General features: G+C 41.0%; 1 protein-coding gene across 2 annotated transcripts in view; it reads left to right on the top strand.

The window, feature by feature from the left end:
- The window catches only part of NOX4 (NADPH oxidase 4), a 154,576-nt gene that overhangs the window by 71,697 nt on the left and 62,005 nt on the right, over positions 1 to 20,874 (top strand). For both annotated transcript variants that reach the window (XM_073318104.1, XM_073318024.1), the window contains exon 13: positions 20,218 to 20,299. In XM_073318104.1, the coding sequence (XP_073174205.1) occupies positions 20,218 to 20,299 (82 nt within the window). The remainder of the gene's footprint in view (positions 1 to 20,217; positions 20,300 to 20,874) is intronic.

Here is a 20,874-nt window from a genome sequence, read left to right as displayed (position 1 = left end):
CAGGGTCCCGGCCATTGGCCCCGCTCAGCCTGCTGCCGGCCTGGGATACCAGCCGCCGACCCCAATCACCTCACTGCTTGGCTGGGGTTTCAGCCGCCCAGCTCCCTGCCAGCCAGGGTCCGGTCCTCCGGCCCTGCTCAGCCCTCCTGCCGGCTTGGGGTACCGGCAGCCGGCCCAGGGCTCTGCTCCTGACCTGGGCCCAGCACTCTGCAGCCCTTACAAAAATTACACTACAATTAGCTTAAAAACTTGATGTAAAAACTTTGTATATTACAGTAATCATTAAAAAAAGTATAATGTTAATAAATACATAGGTTTTATGAAACAAAGTAGTTGTACTTATGTGCCTGTGCTTAATTTGTGTTTTCGATGATTTATCTTCTAAAAAAATCTTGCATGTCACACACCCCAAGAAAGGGCATCTCACACCCCCAGGGGGTGCGTGCACCCCAGGTTAAGAACCACTGCACTAAACTGATAAGATCTGCATTTTAATTTAATTTTAAATGAAGCTTCTTAAACATTTTAAAAACCTTCTTTACTTTACATACAACAATAATTTAGTTATATAATATGGACTTATAGAGAGAGACCTTCTAAAAACGTTAAAATGTATTACCGGCACGCGAAACCTTAACTTAGAGTGAATAAATGAAGACTCAGCACACCACTTCGGAAAGGTTGCTGACCCCTGGTGTATTTCATTTCATGCTAGTGTAAGCAGTGTCAGGATGAGCTCCACCCTGACATCTGGTGGTGAGGTGTGGCAAGTTGTGGAAAAGAACTTCAGGGGCCGATCTCATTTGCATAGGCACACCCACCACGCCTAGAATGAGACCATAGCTGCCCAAATGGTCACTTTGGCTGCTGTGGGATCCCCAGTGTCTCTGTTATTAGGGCAGGAAGAATAAATTGTTATTACCCTGATTATGGGAACTGTGCTTGGAACTGCACGTGGCCTTTTGTTATGATGGAGGGATTCACCATCAACTAAGTAGCACTCGCTAGGCAAGGGTCATGGGTTCCAAAACTGTGTGAATGGAGAGAGGCTGGGGACAAGTATTAATACTTGGTGGCATGGGCCCCTTGGTGAGGGCCTTACATGCTAATTGCACTTCCTCCTCTCTCCACTGTGGAATATCAGAGCTAATTTTGATTTCATTAGAAGTCTAGTTACAGGCTGCTGAGCTCACTTTGGGCTAATAGTGCACCAGCACTGAGGCTCCCCTCCTACAAGCTGACTTCACCAAAGAGCTGAACTGACTAAGAGCTGAAATCACTGAGCGTTGTGTTAAGTAGCGGGGGAGCCTGAAGATATATTGTGGAGCAGTTTGCGGGACGGCTGGTGAAGCAGTTCGACTCGGTGCAGTGTGTGGATGGCAGGAGCTGTTTGTGGGCCGTGGAGCTGAGTGAAGGAGTTCGTGGGGCGGCTGGCGGAGCGGAGCGCAGCTGAGCGAAGGAGTTCGTGGGGCGGCTGGCGGAGCGGAGTGCCGCTATGGAGCTATGGGGCGGTCAGCTTCAGATCACGTAAGGTGCCTCTTACCCCGTCCCATTTCCACCCAGGTTGGGAGGTAAAGCTCCGCAGATAAACTTTCGAACTCTGGGGCTGCCCTGACCAGGGACAGAGACTTTTGGGGCATTGGACTTTTGGGACTTTGGGTGATTTGGGGTTGCTGGACTCAAGAACCAAAGGGAAAAGGGCATGCCCCAATTTGCCTGGGGTGGGTTTTTTTTTGCTCATGGGTTGTGTTATGAATCCTGTTGGTGGTGTTTCCCCAACATAATGCCACATTGTTTCTCTCTGTTATTAAAAGACTTTTGCTACACTCAGACTATGTGCTTGCAAGAGGGGAAGTATTGCCTCTTGGAGGCGCCCAGCGGGGGTGGTATATATTTGTCCCAGGTCACTGGGTGGGGGCTCGAGCCGGTTTGCATTGTGTTATTGGAATGGAACCCCTAGATATTGAACCCGGCCCTTGTTGCTGCCAACTCTGACGGGCAGAAGGGTTACACTAGTATGCTTTAATAATGTTCCTCTTCTGTTACATTCGTTTTTGTGACTAAAAGCAGCACGAGAGATGATACTGTGTTCAGAGCTGTATAGTCGGTCACACCAGCAGAATTAAATCTCAGTTTAACGTTCCAGAATCAGCAACTGTGGGACTCTGTTAGGCACACTAAGACTTTCGGCTTAACTATCCAATTTTCAGACTAACTCCCACATTATTGGTGAAGGCTTCTGATCTTGCAGTTCAATAAGGAGCTGATTCTGCAACCCTTACCCACAGCCCCACTGAATTCAATGCTTCCATGCTTTAGAGTTGCAGAAATGAGCCTTAAAGAGCTTTGATTTTGTTGCTTATTTTATTTTAATTTTATTTTATTTTTATAACTAAATAGAGCTGGGCGAAGAACTGATTTGTCGGTTTGGTGCAGTTCTGAAAAATTGAAAAAAAAAATCCGTTGAGGTTGAACCAAAACTGAAATTGTGGGGACTTTTCAGTGAAACAGAAAGGACCATTTTGGGGTCTGTACCAGAGCAGGGATTCAAACCTGGGTCTCCCACATCCCACATGATGCTCAGATCACTTGGCTGAAGGTTATAAAGATGGGTGGGAGCCGCAGCAGCACCTCCTCGTCCAGCTGTTTTGTGAATGGCCGAAACTATTTGTAGCCAATTCACAAATAGTTTCAGGTTTACTGAAGCTGCGTTTTTTGGCAAACAAACTATTTGTCTGAAAAATTTTGCCCAGCCGTAAAACTGAATATTGGTAATAAAAACATAAAAATTAGATAGCTGTGTCATTAGCCAAAGATTGCCGTAAGTAATATAAATTTTACTCTTTAGAGCCATTAATGTTGATTGATTGATTTATTATTGTAAATTGATTAAAATAAATCATTAACAGAAAGGAGCAGGAACAAATTTCGCTTACTGGCTAGACAATGAAAGCCTCAGTGCTCTTATTACAAAAGGAAAGTTAATGACAGCCAGTTTACGTTTGTGAATCTTTTTACTCTTAACCTGGATGATTTTGCTTAAACTGATCTCCATCTGATTTGGTATAATACACCCTGTTATTTGAGTAAGCTTTTCTTGGAGTAGTCTGTTTCCTAATTTAAAGGAAACAGTCAAGATTGTTTGGCTTGAAAATTAGCCTATAGCAACAGCCTTCCTACAATGAAGATCCTATTTTGACAATTCCTGTTATGCCCAAACCTCCATTTTTTGCACTTCAAACTCTCAATGACTACTTTTAAAAAAATAAAGAAGGGGACATAACATGACCATTAGCCATTAGCAATTATCTTTGAAAAGTCATGGAAGACCGGAGAGATTCCAGAGGACTAGAAAAGAGCAAATATAATGCTCAGCTATAAGGGAAATAAGGACAACCCAGGAAATTACAGACCAGCCAGCTTAACTTCAGTACCTGGAAAGATAATGAAGCAAATAATTAAGTAATCAGTTTGCAAACACCTACAAGATAATAATGTGATAAGTAACAGCATGGATTTGTCAAGAATAAGTCAAGTCAAACCAAACTAACAGCTTTCTTTGACAGGGTAACAAGCCTTGTGGATAGGGGGGAGGCGGTAGACGTGGTATATGTTGACTTTAGTAAGGCTTTTGATACTGCCTTGTATGACCTTCTCATAAACAAACTATGGAAATACAAACTAGATGGAGCTACTATAAGGTGGGTGCATAATGGGTTGGAAAACCGTTCCCAGAGAGAAGCTATCAGTGGTTCACTGTCAAGCTGGAAGGGCATATCGGATGGGGTCCCGCAGGGATCAGTTCTGGGGAGTCTATGATTCTATGACTGAATGATTTAGGTTTTTCTTATGTTTCAATATATTATGTGTAGGAGAAGATGAATAATCTTGTAATTAAGACACAGAACTGTGACTTGAAAGATCAACTGCGGGTTGAATTTTCTGATCTGCTTCATTATGTCTGACAGACACTTTATCTCTCTGTGCCTCTGTTTCCCATTTTGTAAATCAGGGACAGTAATATTTCACAGGTGTGTGGTAATTGATTTTTTTGTTAATTACTTGTGGAATCCACAATTTGCTGGCCGTTGTCCACATGTGTTCAGATAATGTCGGCCACAAGGAACTTGTAAGACTATTTGAAACAGTCTGATGACTGTTGGGTGTCAGTGATGTGTTGTGTATCAAAGAGGTCCAGTTTCTCAGATAATTGGAATAGGAGTTACCCTTATTAATTGGTCTTCAAAACAATTTTGCTGCTTAAACTTTGCAAATATAGTAAGAGAGAGAGGGCCATTAGTAGCATTTGCTACACTTTACTAAAGAAGATTATTAGACTATAAAGGTCCAAATCCAGGTTATCCTGTGGTTTTATAAGCAAAGGTCCACCTTTTGTATGGTCATCTCTCTCTGTAATCATTACCGCTATCCTGTATGCTACATTGTGAGTTACTGAAGAAGACAAGGTCTCTGTCCTGGGATTTTCTATGCTAAATTAGACAGATTTTAATATCTCTGGTTCAGAAATGTTCAGTGGTGTTCCATCCTCGATGTGCCAGCTTTCCCTAGAGTGGGCATGGGTGCTTTAAACCATGAATTTACAGTGCTTGGCTGAACTTTCCAGTCCTGTGTGTATCTTAAAGATAAGGTGCTTGTGGGTTTCCAGGGAGACATGGAGGTGCCATCTGTTGATGCATGACTACATGTTCCTGAACACAGTGCATCCCCCTAGACATATAAAATTTGAAAAATTCAAAAAAAAATTTACAATATTAACTATTGTAATAAATTACAGTTATTTATAGCTTCATAGATTTTAAGACCAGAAAGGATTACTGCAATTGTCTACTCAAACCTGCACAACACAGGGCACAGAATTTCACCCCACAGTTCCCATACTGGAGTGAACACAATCCAGCCCAATAATTGGTGGTTGAACTAGAGTATCCCATTAAAAACGTTGCGTCTTATTTCTAATTTGAATGGTTGTGACTTCATCTTCTAGCCAACAGATCTTCTTATTCTTTTGGCTGCTAGATTAAAGAGTACCATAAAGTCAGATTTCTTTTACATGTGTGTAGGCACGTATAAACCGTGATCAGCTCACGTCTGAACCTTTTCTTTGATAAAAAGAAATAGATTGAGCTCCTAAATTGTCATCATAAATCATGTGTTAAGACATCAGATCATTTTAGCTGCTCTTCTCTGCATGCTCTCCAGCTTTTCAACATCTTTTAAAAAAGTGCACACCAGAACTGGACTCATTGTTCCAGTAGTGGTATCAGCAATGCTATACACAGTAATATCCTGGTCAGTATTCTCCATTTCTACATCCTAGGATTGTGTTAACTTCTTTTTGCCACAGCAGCCTGCTAGGAGCTCACATTCAACTGGTTATCTGCAAAGACCACTCCTCCTCCCAAGTTTTAACAACCACCACCGATCAACTGCCATGGCTGCTAAAATAAAAAACTATAAACACCCCAAGCCATTAGGGTGTAGGGCACGGCTCGAGAGAGGACATTAACGGTTATAAAGCCTAGAATCAAAAGCATCATTTTGTGACATCTGGCCAACTAGCAATTTTCTGTACATGTCAAGGCAGGAGCACTCAATTCAGGCAAGGTGCCACCAGTGAAGACTTCCTTTTGAAGGTTGATGATTACCTATTTTAGATGGTCCAGATTGTATGACAAATGATTTGGTGGTCTCAGACCATTGTAGAGTGAACAGGTGTTAGGATAACTAAATTTTTCACTAACTGCTGTGGCAAGGTACCATCTCGGTCTCACCAGCCTCAGCTGTTTTTAGCCTTGGTGAGACGGGCTTGGGTAAAACAGTACTTCTAGGATGCACAGGAGCAGTGTGTTCCTTCTCTCAGCCAGTCTTTTGGGCCTGTTATGGGAGGGAATGCAACCTTCCCCCCCCGCCCCCCCGGTGAGGGTCCCTGTTTTGCTGCTCCTAGTCTACTGGCAGCTTGATTCCTTCTCTCTCTCTTCCCCCCTCTTCTCCCAACAGAGGAGGGTTTAAAAAGGTCTCAGGCAGCCCTTAGTTGGAATCAGCTGATCCTAATTGACCTCAGGTAACTCCCTCGCAGCTGGTTCTAATTGACCTCTGGTAACCCCTTCTCAGCTGAATCTGATTGACCTGTAGTTACCCCTCCTCAGTTGATAGGGAGGAGGGCCTTTTAACCTTTTGGGACTGTTTTCTAACACCCCCCCGCCCTTGCAACTGTCTGTCCTGAGTGTATCACACTGCATTCTCCGCAGAGTTGAAGTACGGAATAGGCGTGGACACTTGAATTATCTTCTCCCCAGTAGATGTAGTCACTCCAGATCAGCTCTGAGACATTGGCAGGGCTGTGTGGAGACAGAGGCATTTCTCTGTTGCTGTCCATGCTGTACCCATTCTGTGAATAATAATAATAATAAAGGCTTCAGTCTTTGTGCCTGTCAGTCCAGTAACTTCTGCGAGCACCAAATTCACCAGACTATTGCATTGACTTTTGGAATTTCAGATGAGCAAAATGGGACACAGTTTTTTGGTCGAATTTCTAGTGCATGAGCAAAAAATGATGGTTGTAATATGATGAACATGGCACCCCTTAATGAGACAGGTGATTATTAACTATTATCTAATATTTAGCAGGTGATTAATAGTACAAGAAAATACAATCATGTGAGAGATTTCAACAGAATGGCAATTGCTTATCAAAAATGTGAATGCAGCCTTGTGTACTATGCATGGCAATGAAAGGCATGAGGGTTAGGCTCAGCAGAGGAGGGTGTGCTGTGACAGTAACTAGCAAGGGCTTGGCACAACCACCATGAAATGCAACATCTGACGAGCCATTGTTCACCATGTTTTTCATTTCACTGACATTACATATACACCGGCCTCCTGCACCTATTCCTGCTTTCATTTTGAACCCCACTTCTTGGTAACGGTGAGGTAAAAAAGGATATCATGTGATTTTTGGCTTATGTAATGTGTGACATTTTTTACTAAATTGGTCCAGGATACACTATACTGAAATCGTCTTTCGTATTCGTTGTTGCAATGCTGGTTGTTCAGCAGAAACATCAATATTTGCGCTACTGGGAAAATGATTTTTTTTTCTGCAGAAAACTTTAATGAAAATCAGAAAAATTGTTTGTTTACATTCTCACAGATTGATTTTGGTGGGTGTTGGGGGACCAAAAATTTGACTACCAAAATATTTTGCTTGAAAATTAAAATATTTTGATTTGGAAATACTGCCGTGTTGCCTCAGGACAGTTGTAGTTCGGCTGTCTGAAGCTTCCATTCTGTTATAGGCCAACCTTCCAGATCAGACTACATTTCCCATGAGGACCATAGTCTCCCCTCTTAGAGAGGAGAGGCGAAGCATCATGGGAGTCCCTGGCCATCCTGCATCGTGGGAGATGTAGTCTGAATGGGAATCCTGGCCCATAGAAGAGAATAAGGACTTGAGGCAGTGAAATAGCGTAGCCAAATTGAAATATTTTGGTTTTTGGCTCAAATATTTTGGTTTTTGAGTTTTGGGGTTTTTTGAACAAAAATGGTAATTTTCATCAGAAAGCAGACACTTGTGTGAAAAAATTTGTTTTGTCAAAAGCCCAATTATCTATCCAAATACATCTCCCATGTATTTCAGCTAGTGCTGTTCCCTACTTCAAAAGATCATCAGTGCACTTTCAGCAATTAGCAGGGAGCCTGTTCTGTGTTTGGAAGTAGATGTACTTAAACACAGTGGGAGTTCATATGGCTATTTCTGACCCAGTTGGAACCAAAAAAATATTAAGCAGGGCATTGTGCATGTGGAATAGTGCATAACCACCCTCCCTGGGGGAGCATCATGAAGGATTGTGCCTCAGGAAAAACATCCTGCTATGTGCATGCATGGTGGGGAGGAAGGAACTGAGTTTGATAGGGTTTTTGGAGAGGGGCTGAGGATATGCTTCCTATAACAATGGAGTGGTGGAAAGGAGTTTTAGCAAGTGTCTGGCTGGCTGCGTACTGGTGAAATGATTACTTTAATTCTGCTGGGATTTTATTGTGTTATCAATAATAGTTAGAGCCTGTAGAGCCTTGATAGGCATCTTTATATTACTTTGAATCTGAATAAATAAGTTGGTGGGTTGCATTCTCATTTCAATAAACAGAATTTAGCATCCTCCCCTAACATGGACTGAATATATTCCCTTATGTGTTTTGAGTAAGATATAAATGCCATTTCCTCTGGGAAAATTCCACGTACACTCCCACACACATTTTTCAAAAACATAACCAGAGATACTCTGTTTCCTTCAGTGACTACCACTGGACTACTGACTGCATAGTCAATTCACCCAAGGATTTAAGTTATGCTACAAGTATTACTCAAGTGCTGCTTCAGCTCAGCAATGATGGGCTTTTTAAAAAGTGAAATAATAATAATTTGAAGAATAATGATTTATTCTAATGTGTAATATTTAATGTCTGTATTCTGTGAAATGGGGTTTTTTAGGGTAATTGCGTCCCATAATTGAATAGCATGGGTATCTAATTTTGCTAATTGTAATTTCCTAGTAATTCAGTGGACAGTAAACCAACTGTTTAGCACTTAGTTCATTACCTTTTGCCATTTCTGTTTGCAGCAGACTTGACTTGTCCTCTCAGGCTTGTTGTGTTGCTTGATTTATAATGGCGAGTGGATTTTTTGTAGGATTTAGATATTTTTAATGCTCTTTGGAAGGTACTCAGATGAGCACCATAAGACATTCTAGATCTATAGATGGATGGAATCTAGATATAAGCTAGATAGGTAGAAAGTAAGTGACTTGAGGAATTGCAAAAACATTCATGTTGGAAAAATAAATTGCTACACACCTTTCCCAAGAATTGTAAAAGGAACTGTGGTCTAAATAACATTTAACCAAGTGGGTTTTAATCTGGAGAATGTTTCAGCACAATTCTCTAATGTAATATTGCAGAGTAACATTTACAGCATAGTCTTGTTCCCGTTCACGTCAATGAACATTTTTGCTGTTGACTTGAGTAGGAGCAGACTATGTACCATGTCAAAACTACTGTATTTAGCATTCCTGTTACGTTCCTAGAACCATGGAAATGGTAATCTAGGAGCAAATCTCATAGTCGTAACTAAGACAAAACTCCCACTGACATTAGTACAAGGACATCAGGATCTATAGACTGTGAATATAGAAAAAATAAGTTAAATATTAGTTAAAGAAGAAGAAAAGTATTAAGATTAGTCTGTAAACTGTAGGTTTCAGAGTAGCAGCCATTTTAGTCTATATTCGCAAAAAGAAAAGGAGTACTTGTGGCACCTTAGAGACTAACCAATTTATTTGAGCCTTAGGATATTGGCTGGCTAAAGTTATCAGCAATAACTTCTTTAGCTCAGATTTAAGACACAGTAGCAGAAATATACATAGAATGAGATGAAAACAATAGTTTGAATTATTACTTGACATATTATATGCTTTACTTTGTGCTAGGCATCCAAATGGAATAGAGCGAAACTAATGTATCATGTCTGGTTTCATTTTCCCATCATTCAAATTATCTCCTTCACACAGGGTTTTGGTATTGCACTTCATGAGATGTGATAGGAGGTGGAGCTTCAGATGTGGTGAGGTCTTGGGAAAAGTCATGCATTTCTTCCTGTGATTATCCCCAGCCGGCTATTAAAGTTTATTCAGAAAACAGGAACTTAATTAGGATCCAGCTGAGCTCTGATTACTTTACAGTGCCCTGTGTTTTCAGTGCAGCAATGGTGGAGGAAGCTTTTGCAGTTAAACTTGTAAGTATTCTGAAAATGTCAGAGAGTTGAAAAGACAATGGGAGTGATACATTATATATATGATATATAATTAATTATATTATCTGTATAATGTACAATTAATAAAAATGCATGTTTTTGTATCTATTGATTTTTATCCCTTTTGGTTAGATAAATATATGGCTAGACAGGGATTGGAGGCCCTGGAAAGGCATTGGACCTTCAGGGTACATAGTGGTATTGTTTTTTCCATATGTAGTGGCTGAGAATTCTACCTACCTTCCATGCTTATATGGCCCCAAATACCATAGTATATGAGCACCTTACAATCCTTTTGTATTTATCCTGACAATTTCCCGGTGAGGTGGGGAGGTGCTGTTATCCCCATATTACAGCTGAGGTGCAAAGAGACCGGGCTACACTGCATTTTAAAACCTGTAGTGGAGTGTCTCAGAGGCAGGGTTTACAGACTCAGGCTGTGGGGCTTGCACTACGGTGCTAAAAACAGATATGTAGATGTTCGCCTCTAGCTGGAGCTTGGGCTGTAAAGCCAGGGGAGTGGGATGGGCTTCAGAGCACGAGCTCCAGCCCCAGCCAGAACCTCTACCCTGCTGTATTTAGTGCCATAGCACAAGCCCAGTGAGCCTGAGTCTGTGGATCCAGGCTCTGAGACTCACTGTTGTGGTGTAGACATACCCTAAGTGACTTGCCCAGGGCCACACAGGAAGGGTGTCTTCAAGTCCCAGACTAGTTCCCTCACCATTGGACCATCCTTCTTTCATTTTGTTGTTCCTTCTTGTGTGAACTTGCTTGCTTCTGAAGTTTTTGAAAACTTATTTGTAACAAATGTTGCCACCATGGGTAAGAAACAGTACAGAACAAGGAAACTCTGAGTTAAAATAAACACATTTTCCACTCCATAAAGCTCAGTCCACTGCATTTGTTTCATGAGTGGAATTCTACGTGATTTAAAAAATTACAAAGGGATGGGAGATTTAAAAACACTTTGCAACAATATTTATATAGCGTGGTTAGATGTTTGGCTGCATGTGTGTGTTCTTTCTGTGTTCTCTCTGTGTGTGCTGTCCCAGCTCTGCCACAGCAGACCTTGAGCGACCCTCCCAATGACTACAAGAGCCGTGAAGGTACGAAGGCACCAGGCCAGGTTTATTGTCAGTGAAGCACGGTACTAGTATCTGGACTACTAATACATGTATGTCCATAACAATGGACCAGCTCAGTGAATGGCAGGACTTTCTGTCCCTCCCTAGGCTAGACAAAGACATTCCCTCTGAGATACATCTTTATACCCCGATACAAACAAGTTGCATACTGCCCCTCTGACATAGTTAGTTACTGCCCCCCTAGTTATTAGCCATCACCTTGTACATGTTGGTTCAGTCAGAACATCTTTATTACATACTATCATCCTGACCGTATCTTTTAGGAGGGGTCAGTGTTTTTAAAGTGTGTTCCTGTTATCCTTGGGGAATGTTTTTGTACCATCCTTGATATCGGGATGTGTTTGTGTGAGTTCTCTGTGCCTAGCACTTATTAGGAATGTGTATTTCTGCAATATCAGCCCTGTTCTTGCCAGATTCTGTGAGCAGGTCCTGCCTCTTGCTCACAGTTTGTCTTTGCTTTATATCAGTAAAGCTTTGACTACTACTTTAGCTCAGGCCTCATACCAGGCCTCTGATACAAGGGCTTATGTCTCAGGCTCGCTTCCTACAACATATAGTATCTGTCTCTCTCTTCCCTCCCCTGCCTTGCCACCTAGGTTTGTGTAGGGGGAGCCCATTAATACTACTTTAGTATTTTATTGGAATGGAATGTGAACACACTTTGTTCAGAGGATGGTTAATTGTATGCTTTGGGGATGTAGGGAGCTGCAGAGTACCAAAAAAATAGTGGATGAAGGGGATGTTGCATACAATGGCCTTTTAACAGCCTCAAAACACCCTCTGGATATCTCAGAAATTACAGATGGAAAAGGCCATGAGTCCAGCCCTGCAAGTGCAAGATTATTCCCTCCAGTTCTAGTGCTTTGTCCACTCTAATTTTAAGCCATTATATAGTAGTTAGTTGTGTGTTTCTCTTGAGTGCCATAATGAATGTGTATTTGAAAATCGTTCGTGAAATGATCCAGTACTTAAGGTCTAAAATAAGACCAAATGTGAATGGACAGGCCAGCTGGTACTTCGCAAAAGATCACAGTCATGGGGTGGTGTTTCTGCTGGTGATGGATGCGAAGTTTCAGCCTGGGATGGAATTCATTCCAGTATTTCGTTGCTGCTGCTTAAATATGCTAGATGCAAAGTGGGGCAGCTGCTGCTCACTTGGACAAATATGTATAAAAATATCTTACACTTCTGAGCCTCTTGATGGATCTGGTTAATAATGTTTTTTATAGTGTGTGTATGTATGTATGTGTGTGTGTATGTGTGTATATATGTAGGTATATATATAGTGTTTGTTTTTACACACATGCTCACTGAAGCCATGGCCATGTGCTGGTCTCAGTGCATCAATGTTTATTTTATAATGAAATAAATAACTAAACCAGTAGCCTGATTACAGTGTTAGACTGTTCCTGCCCCGTCCCCCACAGGTTTACAAGGACTGGAGAGAGCACAAAGAGAATTCCCCCAAATCCTCCTACAACCAATTCTGAGCAGGTACAATGGGAGCCCTTTGTTGTGCATGCACAAACTTTTCAGGGCAAACACCAATGTCAGGGCTTAAAACATTTACATAAAAAGATTAGGTATGTTTTAATTAAAGTATAACTCTATTTTTTTTTTTTTTACTCTTTCTATATTCATTCTAAGCACTGTTAGCCTTGTAGCACTTTATATGAACTTGTGTTGTGGAGTTGGCTGTACCTTCCCAAGGGAAATAGGTATAACATGCGGTGTGTCTGAAAGGAAGGACAATCTTGTGGCTAAGGAACAGGATTGGAACTCGGAAGATCTGGGAAATAGTTCCCAGCTCTGCCATGGACTTTCTTTGTTACCTTGGGCAAGTCACTTAATCTCTTGGTGCCTCACTTCCCCTTCTATAAAATGAGACTAATAATACTCCCTCTTTGTCACCTTTGTCTGCCTTGTCTGTTTAGACTGTAAGGTCTTTCGGGCAGGAATTGTCTTTTGGTATGTGTTTGTACAGTGCCTAGCACAATGGGACACACGTTTCAGTTGGAGCCTATTGATGCTACTGTAATTAAAATAATTAGGGCTGGTAGAAAATATTCTATCAAGAGTGTTTTACAATGGAAAATTGGGCTTTTGACAAAAAAAATTCTTTTTCAAGAAAAGTGTTTTGTCATCAAAATACTTTGGCCCAAAGTCAAAAGATCTTGAACGAAAACTTACGGGTTTCAGGTTTTCCCAAAAACATTAAAATTTCTGTGGGGAGAATATTTTCTCGGACCAGCTCTACAAATAAAAATATACCCAGATCATTCTGCTATATGAGTGAGATACTGGAGAGGGGGGCGGGGAGGTCAGCATTCTTAAATGTGTGAACTAAATACAGGATGGATTAATTGTGTGCAAATCATATCAGTTAGTGCTGATAGGAAACCATTTTTATGTGTTAGTAATAGCAAAAGGAATTTGTTTCAGGGATTTTGTGGTTTGTGCTCTTACCACTTTTGAATGTTCTATCTCATGGAGTCTCTTCCCCACATCTCAGTCTTACCTAGAATATTTGTAATATAGACTTTCTTCAAGAGGATATGCATGTTCAGCATTTCCTTAATTTCTGAAACTTTCAGACATTAATAAGTCACAGGACAAAAACAAACAGTGAACACTGCATTCTTGTGACCTCTTATTGCTCAGCATAGTTGCCATTTTAAGCCCTTAACTGGCAAAAACATCACCTTAAACCCTTCTTACTTTTTTTAAAATAGGGCACTGAGGAACTGCTTATGATTGTGCTTCTAAATTTGCAAGGCTCAGAGACAAGACCTGAGTGAAGGGTCTGGACTTCATTTTAAAGCACTCGGCAGTTTTATGAAAGCTGACTTAGGAAAAAAAAAATTATTGCAAGATGGTAATCAGCAGCTTAAGGACCTATTCAATAACAAGAAGTCGGATGTATAAAAACAGGGTGAATTTACATAAAAGTAAGCAGGTGTTTTAAGTTTAAAGTTGATGATGGCTGCAAATGCCCATGTAGCTTAGGGTAGAATTGAGACCTGTGTCTCAGAAGAAAGCAGAAGTGCTATAGATAATTACAGAAGCATAATTACAAATATTCCAAGCTATCAGTGCATCCCTATGGGGAGAACTTTGGAGTGAGCTAAGCATTTGGACCACAATGTTCTATTCTGCATCGCTGACAAAGGGAAGCATTTTTGGTCTTGCACTTCACTCATTTTACAGTCACTTTCTAATTACATTTCTGTTCATTCTTATTAACATTGATTAAAAAAAAATCCTGGTAATTGTACAGATATGCTTAAGCAGTCTCATATCCTGTAAAAAGCAATTAACTTCAGTTGTACTGTTAATCTGGTCCAGTGCACACAATGTTTCCATTAAGAGTTCAGGGACATCTGAAGCTCTCAAAAAAAGGGAGGAGGCTTAGGTATAGAGGGGAACACCGCAAACTGTATTTGTGCATTATTCTGACTTAATGGATCTATTCTCAACATGCTTTTTAGTAACAGAAATAGGATCCTCTGCCTTCACTAGCATAGATAATATATTGTTACTAATTCCTATGTATTTCGTAAACGGGGGGACACAGGAATGGGAGTCAGGAGACCTGGATTTTTATTCCAGCTCTGTCACAGATGAACTATGTGAGCTTGGGCAATCACTTATGGCATGATCTTCTGAAGGGTTGAATTAATGGGAGCTGAATGTGCTCAGCACCTCTGAAAAATCAGGCCTTAACCTCTCTTTGTCATACCATGCCCATCTCTAAAATGGAGATAATAATGCATATCTACCTCCCAGGGATTTTTGTGCGATTTAACTGTTATGCACTTTGAGATCCTTGGCTGATAAATATTAGAGAGATGCAAGGTATTATCATCATGGTCTACTTTCCATTCAAGATACTTTGCTTCACTAATGGCACATTTTGGAATAAGAAAACATGACTTGGTAGACAGTTTGGAATGCTCTTAGTATGCCATATTTCCCAGTCATTTCCATTTAGTATTGTTACAGATGACTGAATCACACAAGCCTATTTGAGAACGTCATGGATAGTGATATAATAAAAAGGGAAAATGTCATTTGAAATGCACCAATCTGCCTGTGTACATTGTTAACTACTAGAAGACAGAGTAATTACAAATTTTATAAAGTATTCTCTTCTCCATTATATACAATAATTCCATGGAAGTAAATGGAATTGCATGAGTGTAACCGAGGGCTTGTGGTCTTTTGGAGATGTGAGGCCAAAGCGGAATAGGATATGTCTTTTCAGAGCTGCTGTGTACTCAGAACTGGAGTAGAAGTCAATACGTTATCTATGCTAGTGAAGTGGGAGCTGTGGATGCTTAGTAGGCATGGAAAGGGGTTTTGGTAGGTATCTATCTTGGTGAGATCCTGTGGAACTGATTATTTTAATGCTGCTGAGATTTGATTGGTGGTATTAATGATGTGTTAGGGTGCCTAGAGCCTTGGATAGGTATCTATCTTTTTAATTATTTAGTTATTTAAATCTGAATAAACACAGTAAAATAAAGGCACAGCTCCTTGCCCCAAAGAACTTAGTCTAATTTAGACATACATGGATGCGAGGGAGGGGAGAGAGAGAGTGACATCAATAATAACCCTAACCCAAACATGGCTACCCCCTGATACTTTTTCCTCAGATTTGTCACCTAAAAAGAATGGCTTAGGTTTGGGAATCTCCCTCACATCCTCAACCGTGAAGACCGATGCAAAGAATTCATTTAGTTTCTCTGCAATGGCCTTATCATCCTTGGGTGCTCCTTTAGCATCTCGATCGGCCAGTGGCCCCACTGGGTTGTTTAGGAGGCTTCCTGCTTCTGATGTACTTAAATTTTCTTTTGCTATTACTTTTTGAGTCTTTGGCTAGCTGTTCTTCAAATTCTTTTTTGGCCTTCCTAATTATATTTTTACATTTCATTTGCCAGAGTTTATGCTCCTTTCTATTTTCCTCATTAGGATTTAATTTCCACTTTTTAAAGGATGCCTTTTTGCCTTTCACAGCTTCTTTTACTTTGTTGTTTAGCCACAGTGGCTCTTTTTTAGTTCTCTTACCATGTTTTTTAATTTGGGGTATACATTTAAGTTGAACCTCTGTTGTGGTGTCTGTAAAGCAGTTTGCAGGGATTTGCTTTTGTTGCTGTAGTTTTTAATTTCTGTTTAACTAACCTCCTCATTTTTGTGTAGTTTCCGTTTCTGAAATTAAATGCTACAGTTGTCATAAATATAAAGGGAAGGATAAACACCTTTAAAATCCCTCCTGGCCAGAGGAAAAACCCTTTCACCTGTAAAGGGTTAAGAAGCTAGGATAACCTCTCTGGCACCTGACCAAAATGACCAATGAGGAGACAAGATACTTCCAAAGCTGGAGGGGGGAAAAAAACAAAGGTTCTCTCTGTCTGTGTGATGCTTTTGCTGGGAACAGAACAGGAATGGAGTCTTAGAACTTAGTAAGTAATCTAGCTAGATATGCGTTAGATTCTGTTTTGTTTAAATGGCTGATAAAATAAGCTGTGCTGAATGGAATGTATATTCCTGTTTTTGTGTCTTTTTGTAACTTAAGGTTTTGCCTAGAGGGATTCTCTATGTTTTGAATCTGATTACCCTGTAACATATTTACCATCCTGATTTTACAGAGGTGATTCTTTTACTTTTTCTTCAATTAAAATTCTTCTTTTAAGAACCTGATTGCTTTTTCATTGTTCTTAAGATCCAAGGGTTTGGGTCTGTGTTTACTTATGCAAATTGGTGAGGATTTTTATCAAGCCTTCCCCAGGAAAGGGGGTGTAGGGTTTGGGGAGGATTTTGGGGGGAAAGACGTTTCCAAGCGGGCTCTTTCCCTGTTCTATATTTGTTAGACGCTTGGTGGTGGCAGCAGTAAAATCCAAGGGCAAAGGGTAAAATAGTTTGTACCTTGGGGACGTTTTAACCTAAGCTGGTAAAAATAAGATTAGGGGGTTTTTCATGCAGGTCCCAACATCTTTACCCTAGAGTTCACAGTGGGGAAGGAACCTTGACAACAGCGTTGGGTCACTGTGGTGTTTTCCCCACCACAGGAATCTTACATTTAATTATATTATGGTCACTATTACCAAGCGGTCCAGCTATATTCACCTCTTGGACAAGATCCTGTGCTCCACTTAGGACTAAATCAAGAATTGCTTCTCCACTTGTGGGTTCCAGGACTAGCTGCTCCAAGAAGCAGTCATTTAAGTTGTCAAGAAATTTTATCTCCGCATCCCTTCCTGAGGTGACATGTACCCAGTCAATATGAGGATAGATGAAATCCCCCATTATTATTGAGTTTTTTAAAATTTTAATAGGCTCTCTAATCTCCCTGAGCATTTAACGGTCAGTATCACCATCCTGGTCAGGTGGTCGGTAATATATCCCTACTGCTAATTCTTATTATTAGAGCATAGAATAACTATTCATAGAGATTCTGTGCTACAGTTTGGTTCATTTAAGATTTTTACTTCATTTGATTCTACGCTTTCTTTCGCATATAGTACCACTCCCCCACCAGCACAATCTGTTCTGTCCTTCCGATATATTTTGTACCCTGGTATTACTGTGTCCCATTGATTATCCTCATTCCATCAAGTTTCTGTAATGCCTATTATATCAATATCCTCATTTAATATGAGGCACTCTAGTTCACCCATCTTATTATTTAGACCAGTGGCTCTCAAACGAGGGGCGCCGCTTGTTCAGGGAAAGCCCCTGGTGGGCCGGGCCGGTTTGTTTACCTGCTGCATCCACAGGTTTGGCCGATCGCAGCTTCCACTGGCCACAGTTTGCCCCTGCAGAAAGCGGTGCTGGCTGCCCTTCCTGCATCCCCCATTGGCCTGGAGCATTGAACCGCAGCCAGTGGGAGACGCGATCCGCCGAACCTGCAGACGCAGCAGGTAAACAAACCAGCCCGGCCCGCCAGGGGCTTTCCCTGAGCAAGCGGTGCCCCTAGTTTGAGAACCACTGATTTAGACATCTAGCATTGGTATATAAGCACTTTGAAAACTTGTCACTTTTTAGCTATCTCCCATTACATGATGTAATTTAATGAGACTATTTTTCATCTGACTGTTTCTGATCAGATCCTACCTGTATTTATCATCTTCCATCCTCTCGTCCTTACTAGGACATAGAGAATCTCCATGAATAGATCCTCCCCTAAGTGATGTCTCTGTCCGAACCATGTGGTCCTCCGCACCTGTCGGCTTTCCTCCAGTCCTTTGTTTAAAAACTGCTCTATGACCTTTTTAATTTTAAGTGCCAGCAATCTAGCCCAATTCTAGCCCAAAATGAAACACATTGCCCACGTTACATCTGTTAGTGGTTACTAAATGTTGCTTTATATTGAAGAGAGTAATTCATGGGTGCAGCCACGCAGGAACCTAAAATGTCACAGGGAAGAGTCAGAAATTCTTATGTCAATGAATGCAACATTTGAAATTTTAGTTAGCTAAAATGTGTGAAAGTTCCCTAATGAGCAGGCATACGATGAGACCCGTGTGTGGAAGATTTTCAGATGAGTTTACTGACATTAGTTTACGGGAATAAAAAGGTTGTTTTTGGTCAGACTCATGCCACAATTTGGGGACTGTTCAACCATCAGCAATTCACATGTGTGTGTCTCTTAATGTGCATTTTAGAAAACTGCAGCATCTGAGTGTAACTCCATTTTGCATGGAGACAGCTGTTAGCCACTTAAACACAGAGTGGTATTCCAGTTTGGTGATAGATATGTGTGTATATCATGGATCAGAAAATATTGATTTACTGTAGGATTCTTTACAGGCATCTATTGCTGTGGTACTTGGCTGCATGTCTTCAAAATAAATACATCAGACACTAATTTAAACTGCCTGGAAGATGTAACATTAAGCAAATGCTTAACCAAATAGATGTCATACACCATGTTCTGAAGGCCAACAAACTCAAGTTCTGGAAGGTGGCCGGGGGAGTGGGTTCCACAGCCAAGTATTTTCCACAGAACCCCCCCACCAGTTCCAGCCCTCCACCATCCACATCTAAAGACTGTTGATAAATGAGATGTCAGCCATTGTTATCTGTAAGGTAGCTAGATCCCTGATTATATAGACCTCTACAGATTAGTACCAGTAACTTGAACTGCATTGGGAAAGAGATGGGAAGCCCCTGCAGTTTGCAGAGCATAGGTCTAATGTGCTCACTCTCCATTTAACTGATTAGATGGATTGCTGCATTCTGTACTGGCTGAAGCTTCAATTGGTGTTAGGCCACGTCCATAGAGCACATTGTAGGGTACCAACCTAGAGGCAGGAAGATCCTGGAGAGATGTGGTACAGTCAGCATTATCAAGTCACTACACTTCTCTAAGAAGCCAAGAGCAGACAGGTCAAAAATAATTGAAAACGGCAAGCTTCTTTGACTAGGGAATGAGCAGACACAGCCCCCACCAATTCCTGACACTGATTCCCCTTCCAGTCAGACTCACCTCTATCTTTACAGGATAGTGTTTCAGTTGTGTCAGTCTCCTCCAGATCCATGTCTCAAGCAGGCACAGGGAAAGCAAAGAACCTGTGCCATCAGGATCTGACATAAAGGAGCCAAAGAGGTGTAATGTAGTGCATCAATGGCACTGGACTCATATTCAGCTGGTGAAATGACAGAATGGAACCTCTGAGAAACCACATGTGGGGATATGGATGGATGAGAAGTGACTCTTAGAGATGTCTTAGACTGGAAGGAATGAAGCCACTATCCCCATCTACCTTACCAGATCCTGCAAGCTTGTCAGAAATGTGTTCAGTACATTTTGGCCAGCTATATCAAAAGCTGTTGACAGATCTAATCAAATCAACTTAGACATTTAACCTTTAGAATTGACCCCTTCACGAACGTGGCAGGATCCTTTCCAAATTAGAATATCATTACAATAATACCTAAAACTAGAGTAGAGACTGGTATCATCAGTTGGGGCTTATAGGTGCTACTGGGTTGGAATACAAAAAATAACCAATAGTAAATACAACAGCATTATTATTATAAAAATGTAATAGAGAAGAGTGATTTCTAGTGTTTTCAACGGTTTTAGTGGAAGTTTTTTGATTATTAATTATATAGCTTTTGTACCTCAGTTAAAACAACACCACAGAAGAGAACGTATGTTGGATACTGCTTGCTTACTCATGTGGTGGACTTTTACAACGTGAAGTCACAACCTTAGATCTATTTTTTTTTCCCCTTTGACAGAAAGATTTCGAGATTTACTGCTTCTCCATTCAAGTCAGGACACAGAGATTCTACCCAACTTTCAACAAAGGAATTACCCCACGTAAGTAAATTGCCTCTTCAGGAAAACCAGTCTTTGTGAATTCATAGTGAGGGAGAGAAGCATTTATAGCACTATAAATGCTTTCAGCATAAGCTCCTAAGGCAGAGCTGTCAGGGAGCCTCCCATAGAATAAGCTTTGTGCTCTTCACAGCTGCGACAGGAAGAAACAGACATATCTTGCAAGTGCACCCAGCTGTCACAGTGGAGTCAGTGGCAGAGTGTGGATGATAAGCTGCATGGATCAGTGTCTGGTGGAGCTTCATTTCACTTGACATTATATGTCGACATAGGCAGATGTTTTGTCACACTAATCCCCACTCTTGTCTTGTGGGATTCCATCATTCGGGCTGACAGACTCATTTGGATTTTAACAAGCTATCCTATGGAATCATGTGAGTGCTAAAAACAGTTTGACTGCCCTTGTTAGGGACACGTGGGCAGCCAAACCAAAGGAACAGCCGTGCATGCTAGGGAGCAAGCAGTACAGCATCCTCTCATGTTATGCTTCTCTATTATAAAAGCAATGCCATAAGTGATGTGGGGGAGTTAAGAGATTACCCCCGTTAGAAAGTTTC

This window comes from Lepidochelys kempii, chromosome 1, assembly GCF_965140265.1.
Source record: "Lepidochelys kempii isolate rLepKem1 chromosome 1, rLepKem1.hap2, whole genome shotgun sequence".
In the NCBI taxonomy this organism is placed as follows: Eukaryota; Metazoa; Chordata; order Testudines; family Cheloniidae; genus Lepidochelys; species Lepidochelys kempii.
This window is presented reverse-complemented; position numbering and strand designations above follow the sequence as displayed.